Below are 19,047 nucleotides of genomic sequence, written 5' to 3' on the forward strand. Positions count from 1 at the left end.
TTGCGAATTTGCAATCCGCCATTGATTGGCTGCTTGTGCTGCCACTTGCTTGCCCACTGCGTAAAATTTTCTGCTTTCTTTGTCAGGCGGTGGAGCATCTCCTGACGACTGAGAGTTTGCTCTTTTTCTTGCCGCCCCTACAACCACTGAGTCAGGTGTGAGTTGTTGTGTTATGAACACAGGATCTGTTGGGGGAGGTTTGTACTTCCTCTCAACTCTAGGCGTGATAGCCCTTCCTTTTACAGGCTCCTGGAAGACCTGTTTCGCGTGCTTGAGCATGCCCTGGAGCATTGGCAGACTCCGATAGGAAGCGTGGGTGGATGTCAATGTGTTAAACAGGAAATCATCCTCCACTGGCTCTGTGTGCATTGCTACGTTGTGGAACGTAGCTGCCCTGGATAGTACCTGCGTATATGCAGTACTGTCCTCTGGTGGTGACAGCTTTGTTGGATAACAATCTGGACTGTTATCCGATACTGGTGCATCATATAAGTCCCATGCATCAGCATCATCCTGTGTCATCCCAGTATGTGTGGGTGACTGCATTATAGGTGTTCCCACTGGTGACAGTTGTGGTGAGTGCGGTGGGGACGGTTGAGGTGAGAACCTTGGTGGTGATTTGTCTCTAACCACTTTTGCCTTAGGTTGCATTTCTGTCTCCTGAAATGCAAGTTTCCTTTTAGATTTGAGTGGAGGTAAATTTTGTATTTTTCCAGTCTCTTTCTGGATATGTAACCTCCTTTGTGTATAGTCCGGTTCTCCATACCTAACTCCTGCTCAAATCGATGTCTTTCCTTGAATTGGCTGGAAAGTCCTTGCTCTTCTGTATAAGAGCTTCTTGTCGGCTCCAAAGCCGCTTTTTTTGGTACAGAGGTTTCTGTTACAGTCTTTTTCGGTTCCGAAGATATTTTCCTTGCTTTGTGCGAATCGAACTCTTGGTGTCGAGATCGTTCGGTGCTGGAATCTTGACCTGAGTCGGAAGTCTTCGGCAATTCTTTGGCCTTTTTCGGTGCCGATGTTTGGTCACCTTCCATTCGGTGGGTTGAGCCATGGCCTGCTGGCAGTGGCGTCCAAATGGCCTTAAATGTTTTTGTGTGACCCTGAGTTTGACAGGGCAGGTTTACTCACGGTTTGAAGCACCGTCGAGGGTCGTTCTCTTTCGGATTCATCAGAGTCCATCCCCTGGATGGAGATGCTTTCCTCCTCTCTGACGTCGAGCTGTTCTTTCAGTTTCGACACCATTTGTAGTCTTCTTGCGCGTCGATCCCTCAAGGTCTTTTTCGATCGGAACGCTCGGCAAGCTTTGCAAGTATCCTCCCTGGGTTCAGGTGATAAACACAGATTACAGATCCAGTGCTGGTCTGTATAAGGATACTTCGAATGACACTTAGGACAGAAACGGTAGGGGGTCTGGTCCATTAGTCTGGGATGACGGGTGTGGTCGGGCCGACCAGGCCTCGGTGAAGAGTGGAAGCCCCGAAGGGCCGCCGGAGCGCTCTTGATGTCGGTGCCGATACACTAATACTAACCCGGTACCAAACGATAACAATACCGTCGAATTTTCGATAATTTAGCTAACGTTCCCAATTCGAAATTCGGAGCGAAGACGAACACGTCCGAACCCGATGGCGGAAAGAAAACAATCTAAGATGGAGTCGACGCCCATGCGCAATGGAGCCGAAAGGGAGGAGTCACTCGGTCTTGTGACTCGAAAAGACTTCTTCGAAGAAAAACAACTTGTAACACTCCGAGCCCAACACTAGATGGCAGGATAATGCACGGCATGTGTATCTGCAGCTACACATGCCACCAAAAAAAAAATATAGATATATATATACACACACACACACACACACACACACACACACAAACCCCCCTAGTCCCAGTTTTTTATATATATACACACACACACACACACACACACAAACCCCCCCTAGACCCAGTTTTTATTATTAAAAAAGGTGGGCTGGGTTACAAAGCAGTGTTTTAAAACCTTTTATCCTCTCTTTGCACAGTCAACCACTTATTTTGTGAAGGTTATTTTGCGTACCTACCTCACCCATGCACAAAGAAAAGTGTTCTGATCATTAAATCATTAACACAAATGCCACAATCACACAAATAAAGAACAGTAACTAAAATTTGATATTTTTTTATTCATATAAAAAATCATTATGAACAACAGTCTTAAAAAACAGATTTGCAAGTATGTACAGCATTACAGAGTGAGCGATCATTCCAGGGTATTTTTATAATAACGAGTGCTCCCAATTGGACGATCAGCAACAGCTCAACCCACTAAATGTTAATGAGAATGGGTGTGTTTTCATCCCAAACAATTTACAAAAAAATATATAACATATGTCCTTTACGAAAGAAACCTTCAGAGGAGTCATCACCTTGCTCAAAAGAGAGGCAGAAAGCAAACCAGCGCAAGATGACATATAGGTCCTTATTCTGAGTTGGCCAAAATACAAGATTCAGCAAATAACGGAAGCTACCGACTGAAACCGGATTTCAAAGGATGCAGTAAAACCACATTCTCGCTTCTCTCCCGGGCAAACGTCCAAGTGGAATTGTGGCTGAAAATAGGGAATTACATGGGAATCAAGTACAGAAATATTGAGTTTCAACGTAATTCCCATTTTTAAGGGACAGTGAAGATTGAACTCAGAATAACATGGTCATCAAGCTTTCTGGAATTACCAATCTTGACTGGATTAGTAATTCTGGGGGCAGGGATAGTAATGTTATTCCAGACCCTCTCATAATGATGGCCCTAGTCTTAAAGTATCAATCGCAACGGGCACATTAATTCAAAGTATTGCACATTGAAACTGGCAACTGCCCTGTCGAAAAGTCATCAGTGCAAAACACAAGACAGGGAAATTGCAATATAAATGCTACATTTGCTGGGTCCTAAGAAACAAAGTTAATGATCAGTCACATGTGTATCCCAATCAGTGCTATATGCGTGTACCAGATAAGCTGTTACAGCAAACAGTGGTTTGGAAGTAGGTGCAAGGATAATCTCTCCAACACCCAACTACAAAAATCATGGAAAAAGATTTGCCAATTAAATATATTTAAAATACTACTACCTCATTTTGTTTAGAAATGCTTTTGGCACAACGTGAAATCAGCCAAACAAATTGTGACATTCTATATTCAAATACAGTGTGTGTAACAAACTCAAACGAAAACTAAGCTTCAACATGGACCAAAAACTGACTATATTCAAGAAGGCTTGCTAGTCAATGTATAATTAGGGGTGCACAGAGGTCCCTAGGATCTCCTAATGGACCAAAGAGAGTATTCCTTCTATTGCACAGCAAACACTTTGTAGAGAGCGTACCAACATGAAAATCAGCTTCCCACAGCTTCAGTGAGCGGTCAAGATTTTTAGTCAAAGCTGGGTGGAAACTAAAGTGGGAAATGTTTAGGGTCTACATAAGTGGGTGAAAGTATAGGGGCTTTAATAAGTCTGCACACTTCTATATGAAAATAAAGGCAGGTGCTAATTTATAAGAGTAAAATTTATAAGAGTAACATTGCTTTATGGGCGAGGGCACTTGCAAGTCCCTGAATTTTCTGCTAAATCTGTAAGCTACATTCATGTTCATTTGTTCAAAATTGTTCCTTTCGCTTAAAAAGGGTGTACATGTAACTACAATGACATCTGAAGGGATAAGAAGCCATACAGGGTCTAGTAAGAGAAACCAGAGTGCAGAGAAGCGGTAGCCACAACACTCTCATGCAATGCACATTTTCTCCAGAAGAGTCTGCTTGCACACCTTACTTTCGACTAAATGTTAGATGCGAGTATAAAACATGAGTAAATTCTCAAAACCAAGCATCATAGGACACCATACCGGAAGTGTGCAAAATGGTTTGTGTCTACGAAAATGGCAGACTTCAAGGAAATACGTTAGTCACTTCCAGTGCAAATATGGACATATAGCATGAGACCCTGACCTGCACATTTCCTGGTCAAGAAACATTTTTGAAACGCCATGGATGCTACACAACTTCAGATTACAATTAATGTACTGGAAGGTGCCTGTGCAGAGCTAGACCGCTAACTCCATAAGATCAGAAAAAAAACAATCAAAAGGGGCAACAGTTTCCTTACAAACCAGTTGCAAGTAAAAGTCAATGGTAGTCAAGCTGCAAGGAAGGTGCCTTCAGACACAAGCAATGCACACATATGTGGGGGGCTTCTGACATCGAAGGTGCTATCTATTCAGAATACATATGACATCTTTGCAGATGGCCTTGGTGATTTGGAAAGGCAAGATAACTTCCAAAAAATTTCCTAGTAGCACTAGGAATCTTTTAAATATTCAGGGATGCAAACCTAGTCCAAAATGCACAGACTTTCCTTGCTAAAGTGACAGTCAAGATATACCTTATTGAAAGGTGACTTTGGAAGCCTAGCATAGCAATTAAAGTAAGGAGGAGGGTATCTCACAACGGGAATAAAATGTGGCAAGAGAACAAAGTGATTAGAACTGCCATCTCCCATGAAACATACACGTGACCCAATTTGCATGCTGTTTTTATTTATGTCCAGCAAGAAGAAAAGAGATACCTAACCAAACACCAAAGAAGATGATATCTTCGAGATGGGGGAACAACTCCAAGCACACCAGGCAAACCCAAACTTCGGTGACAATTTGGTGACAAAAGGAGTCAAAGGGGTGGTGGGCGAGTTCCATGCATGAGTAGGCTGGAGAAATCCATCCTTTGTTATCTAATTTGCCTACCGGAGTATCTGACTGGAGACAAGCAGCAAGCCAGAATGACGAGACAAACTATCTGCATGAACTTCACTCTGAACAGTAAAGAATACAAAGAATGAATGACAATTCAAGGTAGTCCTCGGCTTAGGCCTTTACCTTGACCAATAAAGCAAAAACACGGTTGCCACAGAAAGACAATCTAGCCAATTGCTTTGGTAACATAAAACTGGTTAAAACAATGATTCACAAACTTTTTAGAAGCGAGACTCAATTTTCAGAACAACATTCTCAAACCGCCTAGCTTTAATTGACATGTGGCTGTGGTGTTTTTAATGTAATAACCGCAGTTGTTTGTACACATCACAACATTGACTATAGCCTTCACTATCTGACTGTGGCCAAGATATTAATCTTCCTATTAAGTGGCAGATGGTGAACTGCAGCACTGGAGTCTGGAGCTGGAGCACTTTTCAGAGTGGGGTGCTGGTCTGTCACCAATTCACTATAATCAAAAGGCTTATGGAATATATCGGTGATGATACAAATGATTTTAGCAAATTTGAGAAACTCTTTCTGCAGTAGGATATTGGGGCAGAGGGGAAGGCCTCATTTCCAAGTTTTTGGTAAAACAAGGCCCAGTGGTGCATTTTTCGAATAATATATATATATATACACACACACATATACATAAACTATAGCACAGAGTCTGTCCTGCAATCCACAAAAATACATGGCATCTCAGGATCAATACATTTTCTCTACCGTTATTATTGCTGCAACTTTATTTTAAAATTATTATCAGTGCAACTAAGAGAGGCTGGCAAACTTTTTTTGGTGCTATGCCTTTAACTGGACCATATATTTTTGCAGGTTTATGTAGCATGAACATTGGCCAAGTGCGTTGCGGCATCTGTACACGAGCACCAGATTAGATTACACAAGGTCAGATTAATTTTATTCTATGCACGGGCCGTTAAGTGATTTCCCCTGAATCAAATGATGTTGAACCAATATAGGGACTCAAACATGGTTCCCCAGATATAAAGTCAGCAGTTCTGGCCGTTTATGTATGAAAGTCAAACACAAATGGTATGTTTGTGCACATTTTTTGTTGAAATGGCTTTGTGGTGTAAAATTAAAAAAACAAAAAGCAAAAACAATTAGTTAACACCGGAATGTTCACCCCAGAGCTATGCTTGGGAATACTTGCAAAGATATATTTTAAAACGGACTTGTAGACATTATTCAGCACCTTGGCACTGGTGCGCCAACAGGGCTAATTATCTGAAACAGTACTTACACATAGACCAGGTCATTAGCGACCCACCAGTGATCGGCTCCAGACCCACAGTCGGGGGAAACGCTGGACTAATACCCTTTCATTGATGGAGTTTACCACTACCAATAAAGCAAGACACTCCAAACAGCCTTTTAAGTCGAAACGGGCCAGACCGAATCTTGCAATTCCGCTCACTAAAAAACTGAAGAGCAACACAAAGAAGAGCAGAAGTGTTTGGCATTTATGCACAAAGGTAAGCAGTGACTCTCAGTCCACACCACAGACACAATAAAGGTGCACTTCACTATACTGGGTGGTTCTTGTGCAGGAGACTAAAGCCAATACGAGCAGCAAAGGCAGGACAATGGACTCCCAACCAAACAAAGCAAGAGAAAAACACATGATTTTTTTTTTGTATATATATTGGTTGAACCAATAAATGTTCCTTTGTATAGATAGATGATAGTCTATAACAGTTCTGTACCACATGGTGTTGAGATGGGCAGAAGCTGAGATGCATATAAAGTTCCTAGATGATACGTGAGGGAAACCTACCAGTAAAAAGGTAATACCAGCCTGCCTTCAAAGGGGTCGGACTCCTCTGCAACTATAAGAAACGTGCATCAGTGGTCAGGAAGGCTTTCTCGGAGTGCGCTTTAGACACTGCATTTTCAAACTTAAATCTCGGTCTGTCGTTCAGACTGCATGTGATGTCTTGCATGCAGCAGACGTCTGGTGAGCCTTTACGGGCCAGTAAGTCTTGAAAGTATGCCTCTCACCCGATGCACCAGCAAGTGTTAGTATCAAACTCAAATATCTATAAAGGAGAAAATGAATAATCAAATGTGCATTTTTATTAAAGAAAATATTTTGTTGCCGAGTACTCCTGTGTGCCACCTATATTAGCAATGACAAAGTTGACTGAATCCCATCAGCTTTTCATAGGGATTTGCGAAATGCATAATACACTTCATGCACCAATAAATAGAAGCTTCTAAACTGAAGAATGTTGGCAGATTTTGGTTATGTTCTTCACTTGCTTGCCAGGAGCGCAAAAAAAGGACTAGTTCTTTAAAAAACAGTGAGACTGCCACAGCAACTGGGTAGTCATTTGACAAGCTGAGAACTCCAACAGCTAGCTTTGCTGGTGACTCCCTTACAGCAACCCTGCTAGTGTGCAACTAGTTAAAAGTAATTTTTTGTGGCATACTTTGCAATGTCCTAGTTACTACTCTGAGAGGCTGCTGATTCGTCTATCTATCAGAGGGGATAATCAAATAAGCAACTGCCGTTATGTTAAAGAATGTGAAAATAATTTTAGCAAATTTTGCCCATGCCATAGATATGAGACAATGTCAGTAATAACCTTTCCCTCTACCTCCATTTGCAACAACTTTACGTGAACCCGTGCCAGACGGGGATATCTGGAATGTGAGGAAATTCAGGACCTGAAAATAACAGATCAGAGGTTCAGTCAACATTATTTACTAAAAAAAACATGCTTAACACAAAGCCTTCCTCTGATAACATCTTGCCCCCCCCGCTACTGAATAAAAGGAAGACATTTAATGTAATGACCCTGTCAAGATGGGTTCGAGTAGCAACATCTATATAAAATGAAAATGTATTCTGAATGCTTGCTTATCCAATTCAATATTTCTTAGGTAGGGCTTTTGCTGGATGTGTCAAACATTTCTGTGACTTCACAAGAAACACAAGTATTTTGATGCTTAGAATGACAGGGAAGCACCTACTAATACAGAATTTTACGCTTAACAAGAGATCTAACAAAGGACCAAAAAATAAAATCAACAAGGTCTAGTGAAGCAATGTGGAATATCAAAAAGTGAACAAAATCTCTCAACTTCTTTTTACATGAGGCTTTTCCGGTTCAGAACCTGAATGATTAATTCTCCTTGTAGTGATCATTAATCAGAGCTGCCAAATTTAAGCAGGCTATAACCATCACAAAGTGGGATGTATGGTCATTGGAAGCTGTCCTATACTAGTAGGCCTTAAAAGAACGGTCTACAAAAGCAACAAAGGAATGCCTCGCTAATCTGTGGAATACTCAAAAAGAGGTACAAGAAAAACATGCAGGGCTAGAGTTGCTGGCCAACACACACCTGTATACAACAAATAAGTCACGTATTGTTTCACTTTTAAGAGCTAGCATTGTCCCAGTGTTGGGTGTGACAAAATTAAGGAAAGTGAATCAACAGGTACCCTAACAGTGCATGCATGAATAAACTATATATTCTCTGTTGATTAGAGGAAAGAGGTGTTTGGGTCAATACCAGGGAAAAGTTGCATACTTGAATCGTGGCACAAACGTAACAATGTGGAGTCAAACCTTTTGGATTTAAAAGACAAAACGCTTTGAAAAAAGGGAAACCTGGCATCTGTGTCAAAAAAGCAACACTGTTCTAGTCCTTATTCCATTAGCCCAATGGAAAACAAGAAACAAAACAGTGGATGAACACGTTGAAGTCCTTTGATGATGTGCACGGGTTGCAATCACACAATAACATAACAGCCAAATCAATTCTAGATGCCCCATTTTCAGGCAAAAACTGTTTAACTCAACAGAAATATGGAGAACCTTAATCTTAGACCAGGCACAGTCATAATTTGCCCAACAAAGAACAAGATTTTAAATGAATTTGCAGGTACAAAAGTGCACTTGGGTTTGCCATAAATAAACTACCAAAAAAATGTTGCAAATGATACTGTGCCACAAACATGAGCAGCACTTTCATTAACAAAAAAGCTAGTAGTTGACCAAAAAAATGTAATTGCGTAGTGTTGGAAGATGAAGGGTATGAACAGGCATGTGCACTCCTCTCCAGTTTTTGGTTCCTTCCTCTCTCCAGGAAAGCAAACACCCACATAGTGCCAATGAGTAGGTGAAAGAGCATTAAGCGTGTTATTCACAAAAATAGAGTAATTAGAATTACACAACTGTTGTCGAATACCTCTAACAGTGCATAGGTGTGCCTTCCTGTGCACTTATAATGTAAATTGGCACATCATGGATCAACAACAGCTATATCAATTATCGCATGGAACGCGAGCTAAAATGCTCATACACCAGAAACCATTGTTTCTTAGCAAGCAACAAAATGACCTGAGTATTCATCTGCCAATGGCATGAAGTCAAGGTACTGTTTTCAAGTTACCAACTCCACTACTGCACCATACAAAGTCACTGGAAGATGATTCCCAAGAGATATAATTTGGGATTTTGTAAGACTGGCCTCAGTGCTTCTTTGTTTCGATTTTATAATAATCCTTAGAGGGCATCCTCAGCTGATCTTAGTTCTGGGAGACTAACTGAGAAAACGGATGAGCCTTGACCAAAGAGGCAAGGTAGGTTTACAGAGGTGGTGATGAAGGCACAGGGACAATTCAAAGATAAATTATGCAGTGCTTGGTCTTAGTGCAGTGCATTGTTTTCTGCTCATGGATCATCATTTATTCCTAAACTCATCGGAAAAGCAAGCGTCAACCAAATTTAACTAAAAGGGACCATGTCATATAACAGAAAAATAAACAGAATGCCAGTGATGAAGACACTGCACTTATGTGGCACAGTGTTGAGGACTGATCTATCATAAAATCATCAATAAAATAAACATAACCCAATAGTTAAATAAGCAGAAAATAAATAGACAATTCGATAAGAGATACAGCATCACAGAACAGTAGACTGCATTAATTACAGAATTTAAGAATGTACATTATGTACAGCCTATAAACTTTATAAATTGTTGAAAAAAACAGTAATTCTTATTTTTATACAAAACTTACAATACAACAGTTAAAGATGGAAAGGAGAGGAAAAATGCACAGAGATATTTGGCTCAGTTCATAAAAGGAAAATTGACAAAACTGATAAATAAGCATATCTACAATTGCTGAAAACAATAGCTCCTTGATCAAAACTCCTGGAATTCATTTTTTCTTGTGTACATGAATATTACTTCTCAATTAATCAAGATTCTACAAAATCATTTTCAGCTTTGAACTGGAAAAACAAATGTACAATTATGAAGATACTCTTGTCGACCACAGCTCTGACTTGTTTTCGTGCCTTAATGCCTTTGATCACAACCTAAAAGGAACACTGAGAGAGGTAATGCTGCTAAGGCACAATATCTGTCCTAAGGCAATTTGGAAGACATGGGTGCAACTATTCTCACTCGACTGAAGCAGTGGGTACCATAAGGTGTTTCTTCAGCAGGTGAATACCACCAAAGGTATAATAAAGGTGCAGCACACATAATGGCATCTATGCCCTCAATGAAGTCCGCAATGCTTGGAAGTGGTCTACATGCAGAGTAAAACATTAAATGGTGCTAAGACACTGTTGTAATTTCATTAGCAGATTAGTCCCAATCTTCCTAACACAGGGAGGGAGAGAAGCCTACATGTGCAAAGCAACTAGCAAGATGTCTAGTTTAGATTTCCCAACGAAGTGGTTGCTTGTTTAGTTTCCTAGTGGTCCATATCTAGATTCTATGACCAATACGTTTTTTTCTCTGAAAAAAGTATGTGATGAAGGAGGAGGGAAAGAGCAAGGCAAGCATGCTCATCTCACTAATGGGGGCAGTCCTGATTGCCTTTGGTCACGTACCTAGAATTCAGTTTTTAGCAACCTGCTACAAAGACGGGCGTTTCCTAGCAGAGTCCATAACATGTTGGAACGAGTGGTGGCTAAGCCAATAAGTCTGGCCTTAATGTGTGAAAGCAGGCAAAATGCATTTGTGCATGTCTGGACATATTGTTTTGCCAATATTTGTTTATCCTGCTTGGGAAGCCCTCTTGCAGTCAAAAATACGATGTCAGGCTAAAAAAGAAAGAAAGCATAATGATTGCTTTCTCTATACAAAGCAATTGTGACAGTATTCAATGACTAGATAAATAGAACTGTACTTTTGAGATGTAAAATAGTCCCTTATGTGCTGCAATACAAACCCTGAATAGTGAGCAGAGTGGTACATCAAAGAGCTACGCATGGGGTGAGGGGTAAATTTGTAACACTTGTGTCAGATCTAAAAATGGTCCTGGGAGGGCAGTAAAGTTCCATAGTGGAAATGTATTTCTTTGGCAGAAGTGCATCTTTAAGTGAAAGTATGTATGCTCAAGTAATGAGTCACGCATTTTAAATCTCTCTCCACTCCAGGATGTGATACACTAAGCACAAGTATTCCATAAATCTCAAACTTAAGTCTGAAGTACTGTTCTGGTGGGAGGTGTAGTTAAAAAAAAAACTGTAGAGTCTACCCACTTTAAGGTGAAAAGATTACAGCTTTTTAGAAGGATGGGCACTCACACGTTCAAGGGCCGTCAACTGAAAAACAACAATAGAAAAAATGTAACTGCCCATGGTACTTCCAGGCATAGCTTGAAGGCACAAATAGGTAAAAAGACATCTAGATTAAAGATCTTGAGTATTGCATAATCATGATCATTTTAGTCTACCTGTTTTTCCATCCTATCTGTAATTAAGAGATTATAATTCTGGAAAATGAATGCTGACCTACTCATCTGTGGGTATACTGGTAGGCCTAGGGCTGGGGCAACCCAGGCCCACCAAGGGAAAGTGCATACATGCAAAAGTGTAAAGTAAACAATGGCAAAAGAAGAGTGCAAGAGCATCAATGCCAAATCTCAGATTTGGGCAAAGAAGCACATGGAAGACAAGAGAAACATTACACACTGCAATCCTGATCAATGCTAAACCTCTCCCCCACACAAAAACACATACATATAAACTTATCCAATGTACAGAAAAGGTTTCCTAAGAAACTACAAAACACTTTTTTTTACATGATTGCAGTCTGCAGAGTCTTTCATGTTTGAGATGTAGATCTGTGTCGTGTATCAGCAACACCAGAGAACTCTTTGAGGTGGCACTTTCCCTGGATTCGCCACAAATTTCACATTCCACAGTCTTAGAACGGAAGGAAGATACATGGATCCTCTGCATTATTGAGAAAGCGAAACTTGGAGGGTGCATGTTAGTGAATTAAAACTACTTACTCTAACCGTTCCACACATAAGATTGTGCTGTGGGTGTGTTTATGTGGACAAGATAGTTGCGACCTCCACGTACTCATCGTAGCATAACCTATAAGATGTCCACCTCTGGTGGGGCATTTTATGTAATCCAACCAATGTGCACTGCAGCATTCCCTAGTACCAGTGCAAGCAGAACATAAGAAAGCTGCAGGATTTACAAAAGATTCCAGTCCCTAGCACGGACAACACTGTAAGCATTGTGACAGGTAGCGAAGTATGCCCCACAGGCGCAGTGCGGCAGAGGAGCATCCTTCAAGGATCACAAGGTGAGGAATTTGTTCAATGCAATATATCCTTAGTAATATAAAACACAATTCAAGACAATCGGAAGTCAGTAACAATCCAAGAGCGGAAAAAACTCCAGCAGACTTAATCCATAACAGTGCTCCTCTCAGGCTTAATACCGGTAATGAATATTAAAATCAACAAGTACCACGACCTTTCGGTCATGTGAAATACAATGACAGTTTGTGTATTTTGACTGTAAAAGCAAAGGCAGCTTGCAGAACAGTTGGCTCAGGTTAGCCTGCGAGAGACACACTGTCTCTGTGATTTTTTTCTCTTTCCCAAAAAACGCATGCTTTAAAATCTTTTTACAATTTTAGTTAAAACATTATTTTTCATAAAATACAGTTTTTGAAAATCTGAGAGTAAAGGGGTTTCTATTAATAAAAAAGGTTTTTGCAAAACCATTTGTGGAGCCAAGTTTCGGGAGATCAACTATGGCTTACGGACTGCACTGCCTCATGACGACATTCCCAGTTCAAGTCTGTTGAGAGGAGTGGGGTCTCTCATCCCTGCAATCCTTTTCATGTCTTGACTGAAAAAAGTCCATCTGTTGCATAGATAACTGCGAGACCGCTCCTCGTCTGCTGGCTTCCACTGAAGTTCATATCAAAAGGTCCCTTTGCAGGGGCAACCAGTCACTGCATCCTCCAAACCAGGCGAAGAACATATCGAAGCATGTGAAGAAGCACAACATGGTAGTGTGCGATTCCTGGCTGTCCATCAAAGAATCCCTGCAACAAAAGAACAGGCGTTCAAATAAAATCCTCCGTAGTAAAGAAAATAAACGTTTATGCAAACAATATAACTGCATTTACCACGCGCAATTAGAAGGTAAAGAAGTGCAAAAGACTCGTAGTGCCTCTAATGCCTGGAGAAAATGTAATTTCACAAGCATAATACTGAAACCATTTCTTTTGGTTTTGCTACAGGCTTAACCCTTTCACTACTGAATATTATTAGAACTTTGTGGCAGCAAATTCCCAAAACTTTGCTCCAAGTTTTTCATACAAGCATATCTCTGTTTGTCTTTTTGTGCACGCTTCACATTTGACATCCCTGGCAACATCAGGGCAATTTACTTATGTAGCACCTACATCAATATTTATTCGCAGGCTGAAGATCTAAGGTAAATGTGAGCTGAGTTAGTCATTTGTATTAAACAGACACACACTAGTCCATACAGAGTAACTAAAGAAACGCTGTTCTTAATAGTCCACCATATGTAGATCTTCATAGGGGTTATGGTATGGTGCAATCATTCTTAACATTGATGCATCTGTCACCATCATGAAACTATAAAGGCCGCAAGTTTCTTAATCTGTAAAACCACAGGAAATGACTGGTGCAAGCCATGCCTCTATCACCCTCACTGTATGGCAACGAGTGGGAATAAGCATATTCTTTTCTTCAACTTTCAATTGCAGAGTGAGGGGGGTGGGATGGGGGCTTTTTCTAGCTATCCCGCAAAAATCTTTTTCAGTAGAGAAGTTCATTCCCTTTAATCTCCTACTCCTGACAACATCAGAAATGCATGAGTTTTCAATGGATCTCAACTGTCAAAATGTAGATCTGTGGAACCCGTCCTTTTGTTGCAGATTTCAGTAACCTACCAATCTCATATTTTCAACACTGACAGACTGAAAGGCATTGCTACACGGAAGGTGGCTGACCTTTCTTGTCCCATGTGTCACTAAGACTACGCAGTAAATTCAATTTTTAGATCATTTGCAATTTTTACAAAACATTAACATCTTTCGTTCAGTTTTCCTCTACTGGGCAATATCGATGGCAAAAGGTAAACCATAAACCTGGTGCCCTAGGTCCTCCGAGTTCCCGGATTACAGGTATGTATGACGTTTCAATGGTTTCAGGTGCTCACAGGCAATGAACTGGATGTAGTTCAGATTCCACTGAAGCCAAATGGCCTTATCTGGGGCACTTCTCCTTGGGTCGTATGTGCTAACCTTCTGAGTAGTAAATGAACCATATCAAAACCATATTTTTAACATCAGCACTCTCAAGACATCAGCGGGTGACAGGCCCATATTTTCCTCCTGAATGGTTAAAGTACAGACCTTAAAATAGCATTTTGTTATCCAGTAAATTCCACAAACTATATAGGCTTTTCTGTTCTGCTTCCCTTACGCCATCATGCCAATGGGGAGAAGGGCCCATATATGGATTCTTCTTTATCAACCACACATTCACAGATGAACCAAGGAGGCTGGGTGTACATTACATATGATCGAGCCCACGCTTAATCTGTGGCTGCTATCGTTTTAATGTTTGAAATTTCTATATAACAATTATATGCATTAGGCAACCCTTCTACAACAATGTTAAAACTGCAGGTTGGATCAGAACCTGAGCCCACTTGGCATATCACCCACAGTGCAGTGCAAATAAATAAATGCCTCGTGGACCACAACCTTGAGGATGAAGAGCAAATGGAGATGTCTCTCCCGGAAATGTCCACAGAAGGGACAAAGAGTCTCGGTCCCCAGAATAAGTGCCAGTGAGGCCCACCACCACAAATAAACTATTGCAGCTCTTCATTCGCTGGTCAGTCTTCTGTCTTGCTCAAGTATCTAACGGTTCGGTTCTACCGTCCCAATCATATTAAGGCTTGATCCTCTCTACACCCTCGTGTTTTAGGCCCTTTCATTCATTTATCTTGTTCCCTGTGCCCTAGTCCACTCTCCTATCCTGCCACACACTCCCCACCGTGATCCAGTTTGTATGTCACTCTCCTCTCATTCTGACTTTATCTAGAGGTGATCTCTATCATCAGTCTGTGCATTGGACTTCTCTAATACAAAGTGCTCTTGCCTTCTCCCATTGGTCTATCACCTTGCTCTCCTCCGATCCATCTTCTGTGTTGTTGCACTCTTACCAGTTTGGTGCCTCAGACCCCTCGGTCATCTATCATGTGCGTTGCTTCACACTTTTCATCTGTTGTGTATCTTGCACTCCCCTCTCACTTTACTCTCCTGCCTTAGCCCCCTCCTCCTGATTCTTCTTCTCAAGTCTTTTGCCTTGTTTCCCCCTTTTCATGCATGGCATGCTGCCTCTCATCCGTATCATATCGCGTACACCTCTCGTCCAGTGTGCTTCCACTCACCCCTTTCATTGACTATAAATTGTCCTCCTCATCTGGCCGCGCAGCTGTATTTTCTCTTACCACTTGTCTAGATCCCATCACTCATCTGCCTTGCTTCTTGCTCTCCTCTCTTGTGCCTTGGTAGTCTCTCTCATCTTTCTTGTACCTCATTCATCATATGCTCCTCTCATATTCACCTGTGTTGAACTTTCTCATCCATAAACTGTCTTTGTTTCCTCATCCACTGGGGGCCTTATTCTTGCCTTTTCTCAGTCCTGTGCGCCTCTTCAACTAATCCACATCAAGTCTTGAACGAACCCCTTTTTCACCCATCATGTGTTTCTATTCCCTTTGGTGATCTGCCTGGCCTTCCTCACTGGTGCCTTGACCGGTCTCTCCCACTGGAGCCCTGTCTGACTACTATCTTTCAGGCACCTTCTCCATCCTCCTCCTTGCTCTCTGTCCCTGCCACTATGCTGTCAATTTTACATCAGGGTTTGTCTAACCAACAGTAGAATGATCAACGAGATGGTAGAGTACACAGCACAAGAAAGTGCTGTATGCCTAAGGCATCCTCCTGTCTTGTTCTTCAATGGGTTGAGGGTTTTAAGGCCAATGAAGTCGCACATTCACGCTAACATCCATACTAGCCCAGCTGACCCCCCCCCCACCAATAATCAAAAAAGCAGACTATTAGGAGGTAATGGTACTACTTGTAAAGGGTGGGAGGGTGTAATGGGCCTAACCTCTGGGCATCTCTACTCCTCCCATTAACAAGGATCGAACAATTAAGTGGGAACTGGAAAGGAAGAGTGAGTGGGATCTATCCTAAATCCTTCCAATCCAACGTGACACCTCACCTCTCACTTAGATTTCATCCATGGATGCAGTGAGACAGGATGCGGGAAGGGATAGGTAGGCCACCACGCCTCCTTCATACTTCCTTCCATGTCAATAATCAAAGAAAAGCTATGAGCCAGTGGCAGAGGCTAGGCAAAGGTTGGAAGCTGTAATAATCTCTTATATCCACTGCCATCAAGCTTAATTCTACCATACTTGTGTTGAAAGGGAGTACCAAACCCCTCACTGGCACTCCTAAAACATGGGTAATATCTGGATAGTTGTGTGGCCCAGGAGGAGGCACATAGCAGCATCATTAAAACGTTTATCCACGACCAGAAATAATGGGATATCCTCTACCCTCTCCACCAGGCTGCAAAGTGGATCTAATTAAGGAGTGTTCGAGGGGAACAACAGTATTACATAAACATGCAAACTGGGAGCCTTGGAGATATTTTTTCATAACGTGTATACCACTGGAAAACAAAAGAGCTAAACAGCGTCCTCACCAAACATTGTCAAATATTCTAAAAACTATCAGACAATATACTTAAGACTGAAGTAAGTCATGATTGCAGCAAAAACAATTTCAAGATTGCTGCAAAAAAAAATTTTTTTAATTATGTTAAGGGTACTAGGCTTCACTGATAGATTATTTATGCTCCAAGAAAATTAAAGTATCTTCCTTAAAAAGAGACACTTGAACTTCCACCAACATACGCAACTTCCTATCGGCTAGGATCAGGTTTGCTTGTTATGGTGGTGTGTACCCTGAAAGAGTGTATTGTGACGGTCAACCAGTATTGATGAAATATTTATTGCTGTGCGTTGTTAAGAAGGAATCCTTCATATGAACACGTTTTTGTTTCTTTGGAAACTTTCATATAACATGTAGTAAAATTGAATAAATTTAAGAGTACCATCGCCCCACCTTAAATAAGATTCAAGAAAGTGGCTAATCACCCACTGCGTTTGTTGTACGTGTGTTAACTGCCTTTTGGCGTGAAGTATCATTGAACTTGCACCACTCATTGGAACAAATATAGTTGAACAAGTGGAGTCCAATCGTTAGCTTGAGAAAAATGTATTTTTTGCTTACTTGAGAACAGCACAGTTACACTTCCCTTAGCACTGATTTAACATTGGTTAGTGACTCATAATAGGACTACTGTGTGAGAGAATATTGGTGCACCTATTAATCATCCAAACCACATTACTCAATTTTCGAAAAAATATTTTCGAATTGCATTGGTTGCAGACAATTTAGCTTTTTTTGTTTATTCCGAAACACCTTGTTCACGTCCCTGCAGAATGATTTTTGACATACAATACAGGACAAAACATTAACACACCATACAGGAGTTGCATAGCATTACAAATAGGGCACATGGGACGGCCAATAAACGCTGTGTGGCGGAAACCTTTGAGGAGTGGAGGTGCTGAAGGATCCAGACAAGCTTTGTGTGTCAAATGACTCAATGGCTCCTAAATTAACCATTGCAAACACTTCTCGAAATTACAAGCTACCAATTTCAGGACGAAATTAAAACAAAACTCAGAATCTCTCTCTCAAACACAGATATATTTGTGTCCGTGTGTATATCTATATATCTATATATCTATATATATATATATATATATATATATATATATATATATATACACACACACTTTATATATAACTCTATATACACACACGCATATAGAAACAAATACTCGCAGTGCTGCTGCATTCGTTTGCAGTCAGCACAGTTTAAGCAGGATCACAACTCAGTAACCAACACTGCACTCGCTTTCAGCGTCTACGAAGTTCAGTTTTCTCAACCCTATCCTCGTACGACCCACATTTACACTCACTCCCGGGCTGCTAATCTTGCATCTCACATCCACGTTGTCACCCTGCATTCATTTGATTTGCAACATTAAAAAAAATCTCAACCAACTATAGTCAACAAAAATACTATTACTACTACACGAGGGTATAAAAATGAATCTCTTGTAGCTTATAACTTACCCTTCCTCTCCTGCTGTCATACACCTCCCCCCCCCCCACAAACACACTCTCTCTCAACCTTCCCCCATCCCCCCTCCACAGAAAATGTCAATAAACTAAGAGTTTTATTACCTTTCTCAACTGTTTTGAAGCGGTCAAGCGACAAACGAAACTATTTTAGCAAATAATTTAGTGGGCGATCATCGTTTCGGGACTAAAGTAAATCAGCTTAAATAAGTAAAAATAAAATGCACCTCTAGCAGAATATGTACATTAGATAACGAAACCTGAAACTTGACTTTCTGCTAATAAGTATTGTCAAAGCTAGCAGTTCTCAGAATGAAATCAATTGGCTTTGCCAATGTTTAGTTCTCTCCTCCCCACCCTGTATGGGTGGATGAGGTGCAGGCGTGGTGCCCATCTTGGAATAATTTTTCTTAGAGTAAAAAAAAAAATAACATTCGCCTATGACAACAGCATATGTGCCAAGATGAAAAGGTTTATTCATGTTTTGAAAAAATGATTCTAACATTGCTCAGTCAGAAACACGTTAAAATATGCTAAATTAAGAGTGAACATGTGGTTTACAGTTCTGAAACTTTATTCCCAGATTGAGAAGCGGCAGGAACCAAGCGCCAAAGGTTTCATACAAGAGGTATAAAACTCTAGCAGAAGTGAATGGTGCAAGTTTATCCATTAGTACTAAGGTTGTAGATTGAGC

The 19,047-nt window shown here is 40.9% G+C and overlaps 1 protein-coding gene across 1 annotated transcript in view; it reads right to left on the minus strand.

The window, feature by feature from the left end:
- Positions 1-2,136: 2,136 nt before the first annotated feature.
- The window catches only part of BCL2L11 (BCL2 like 11), a 156,070-nt gene continuing 139,159 nt past the window's right edge, over positions 2,137-19,047 (minus strand). Inside the window, exon 4 of the mRNA XM_069234706.1 lies at positions 2,137-13,124. Coding sequence (XP_069090807.1) covers positions 13,029-13,124 — 96 coding nt within the window. The 3' untranslated portion in view covers positions 2,137-13,028. The remainder of the gene's footprint in view (positions 13,125-19,047) is intronic.

The sequence above is a fragment of the Pleurodeles waltl genome, chromosome 5 (assembly GCF_031143425.1).
Source record: "Pleurodeles waltl isolate 20211129_DDA chromosome 5, aPleWal1.hap1.20221129, whole genome shotgun sequence".
In the NCBI taxonomy this organism is placed as follows: Eukaryota; Metazoa; Chordata; class Amphibia; order Caudata; family Salamandridae; genus Pleurodeles; species Pleurodeles waltl.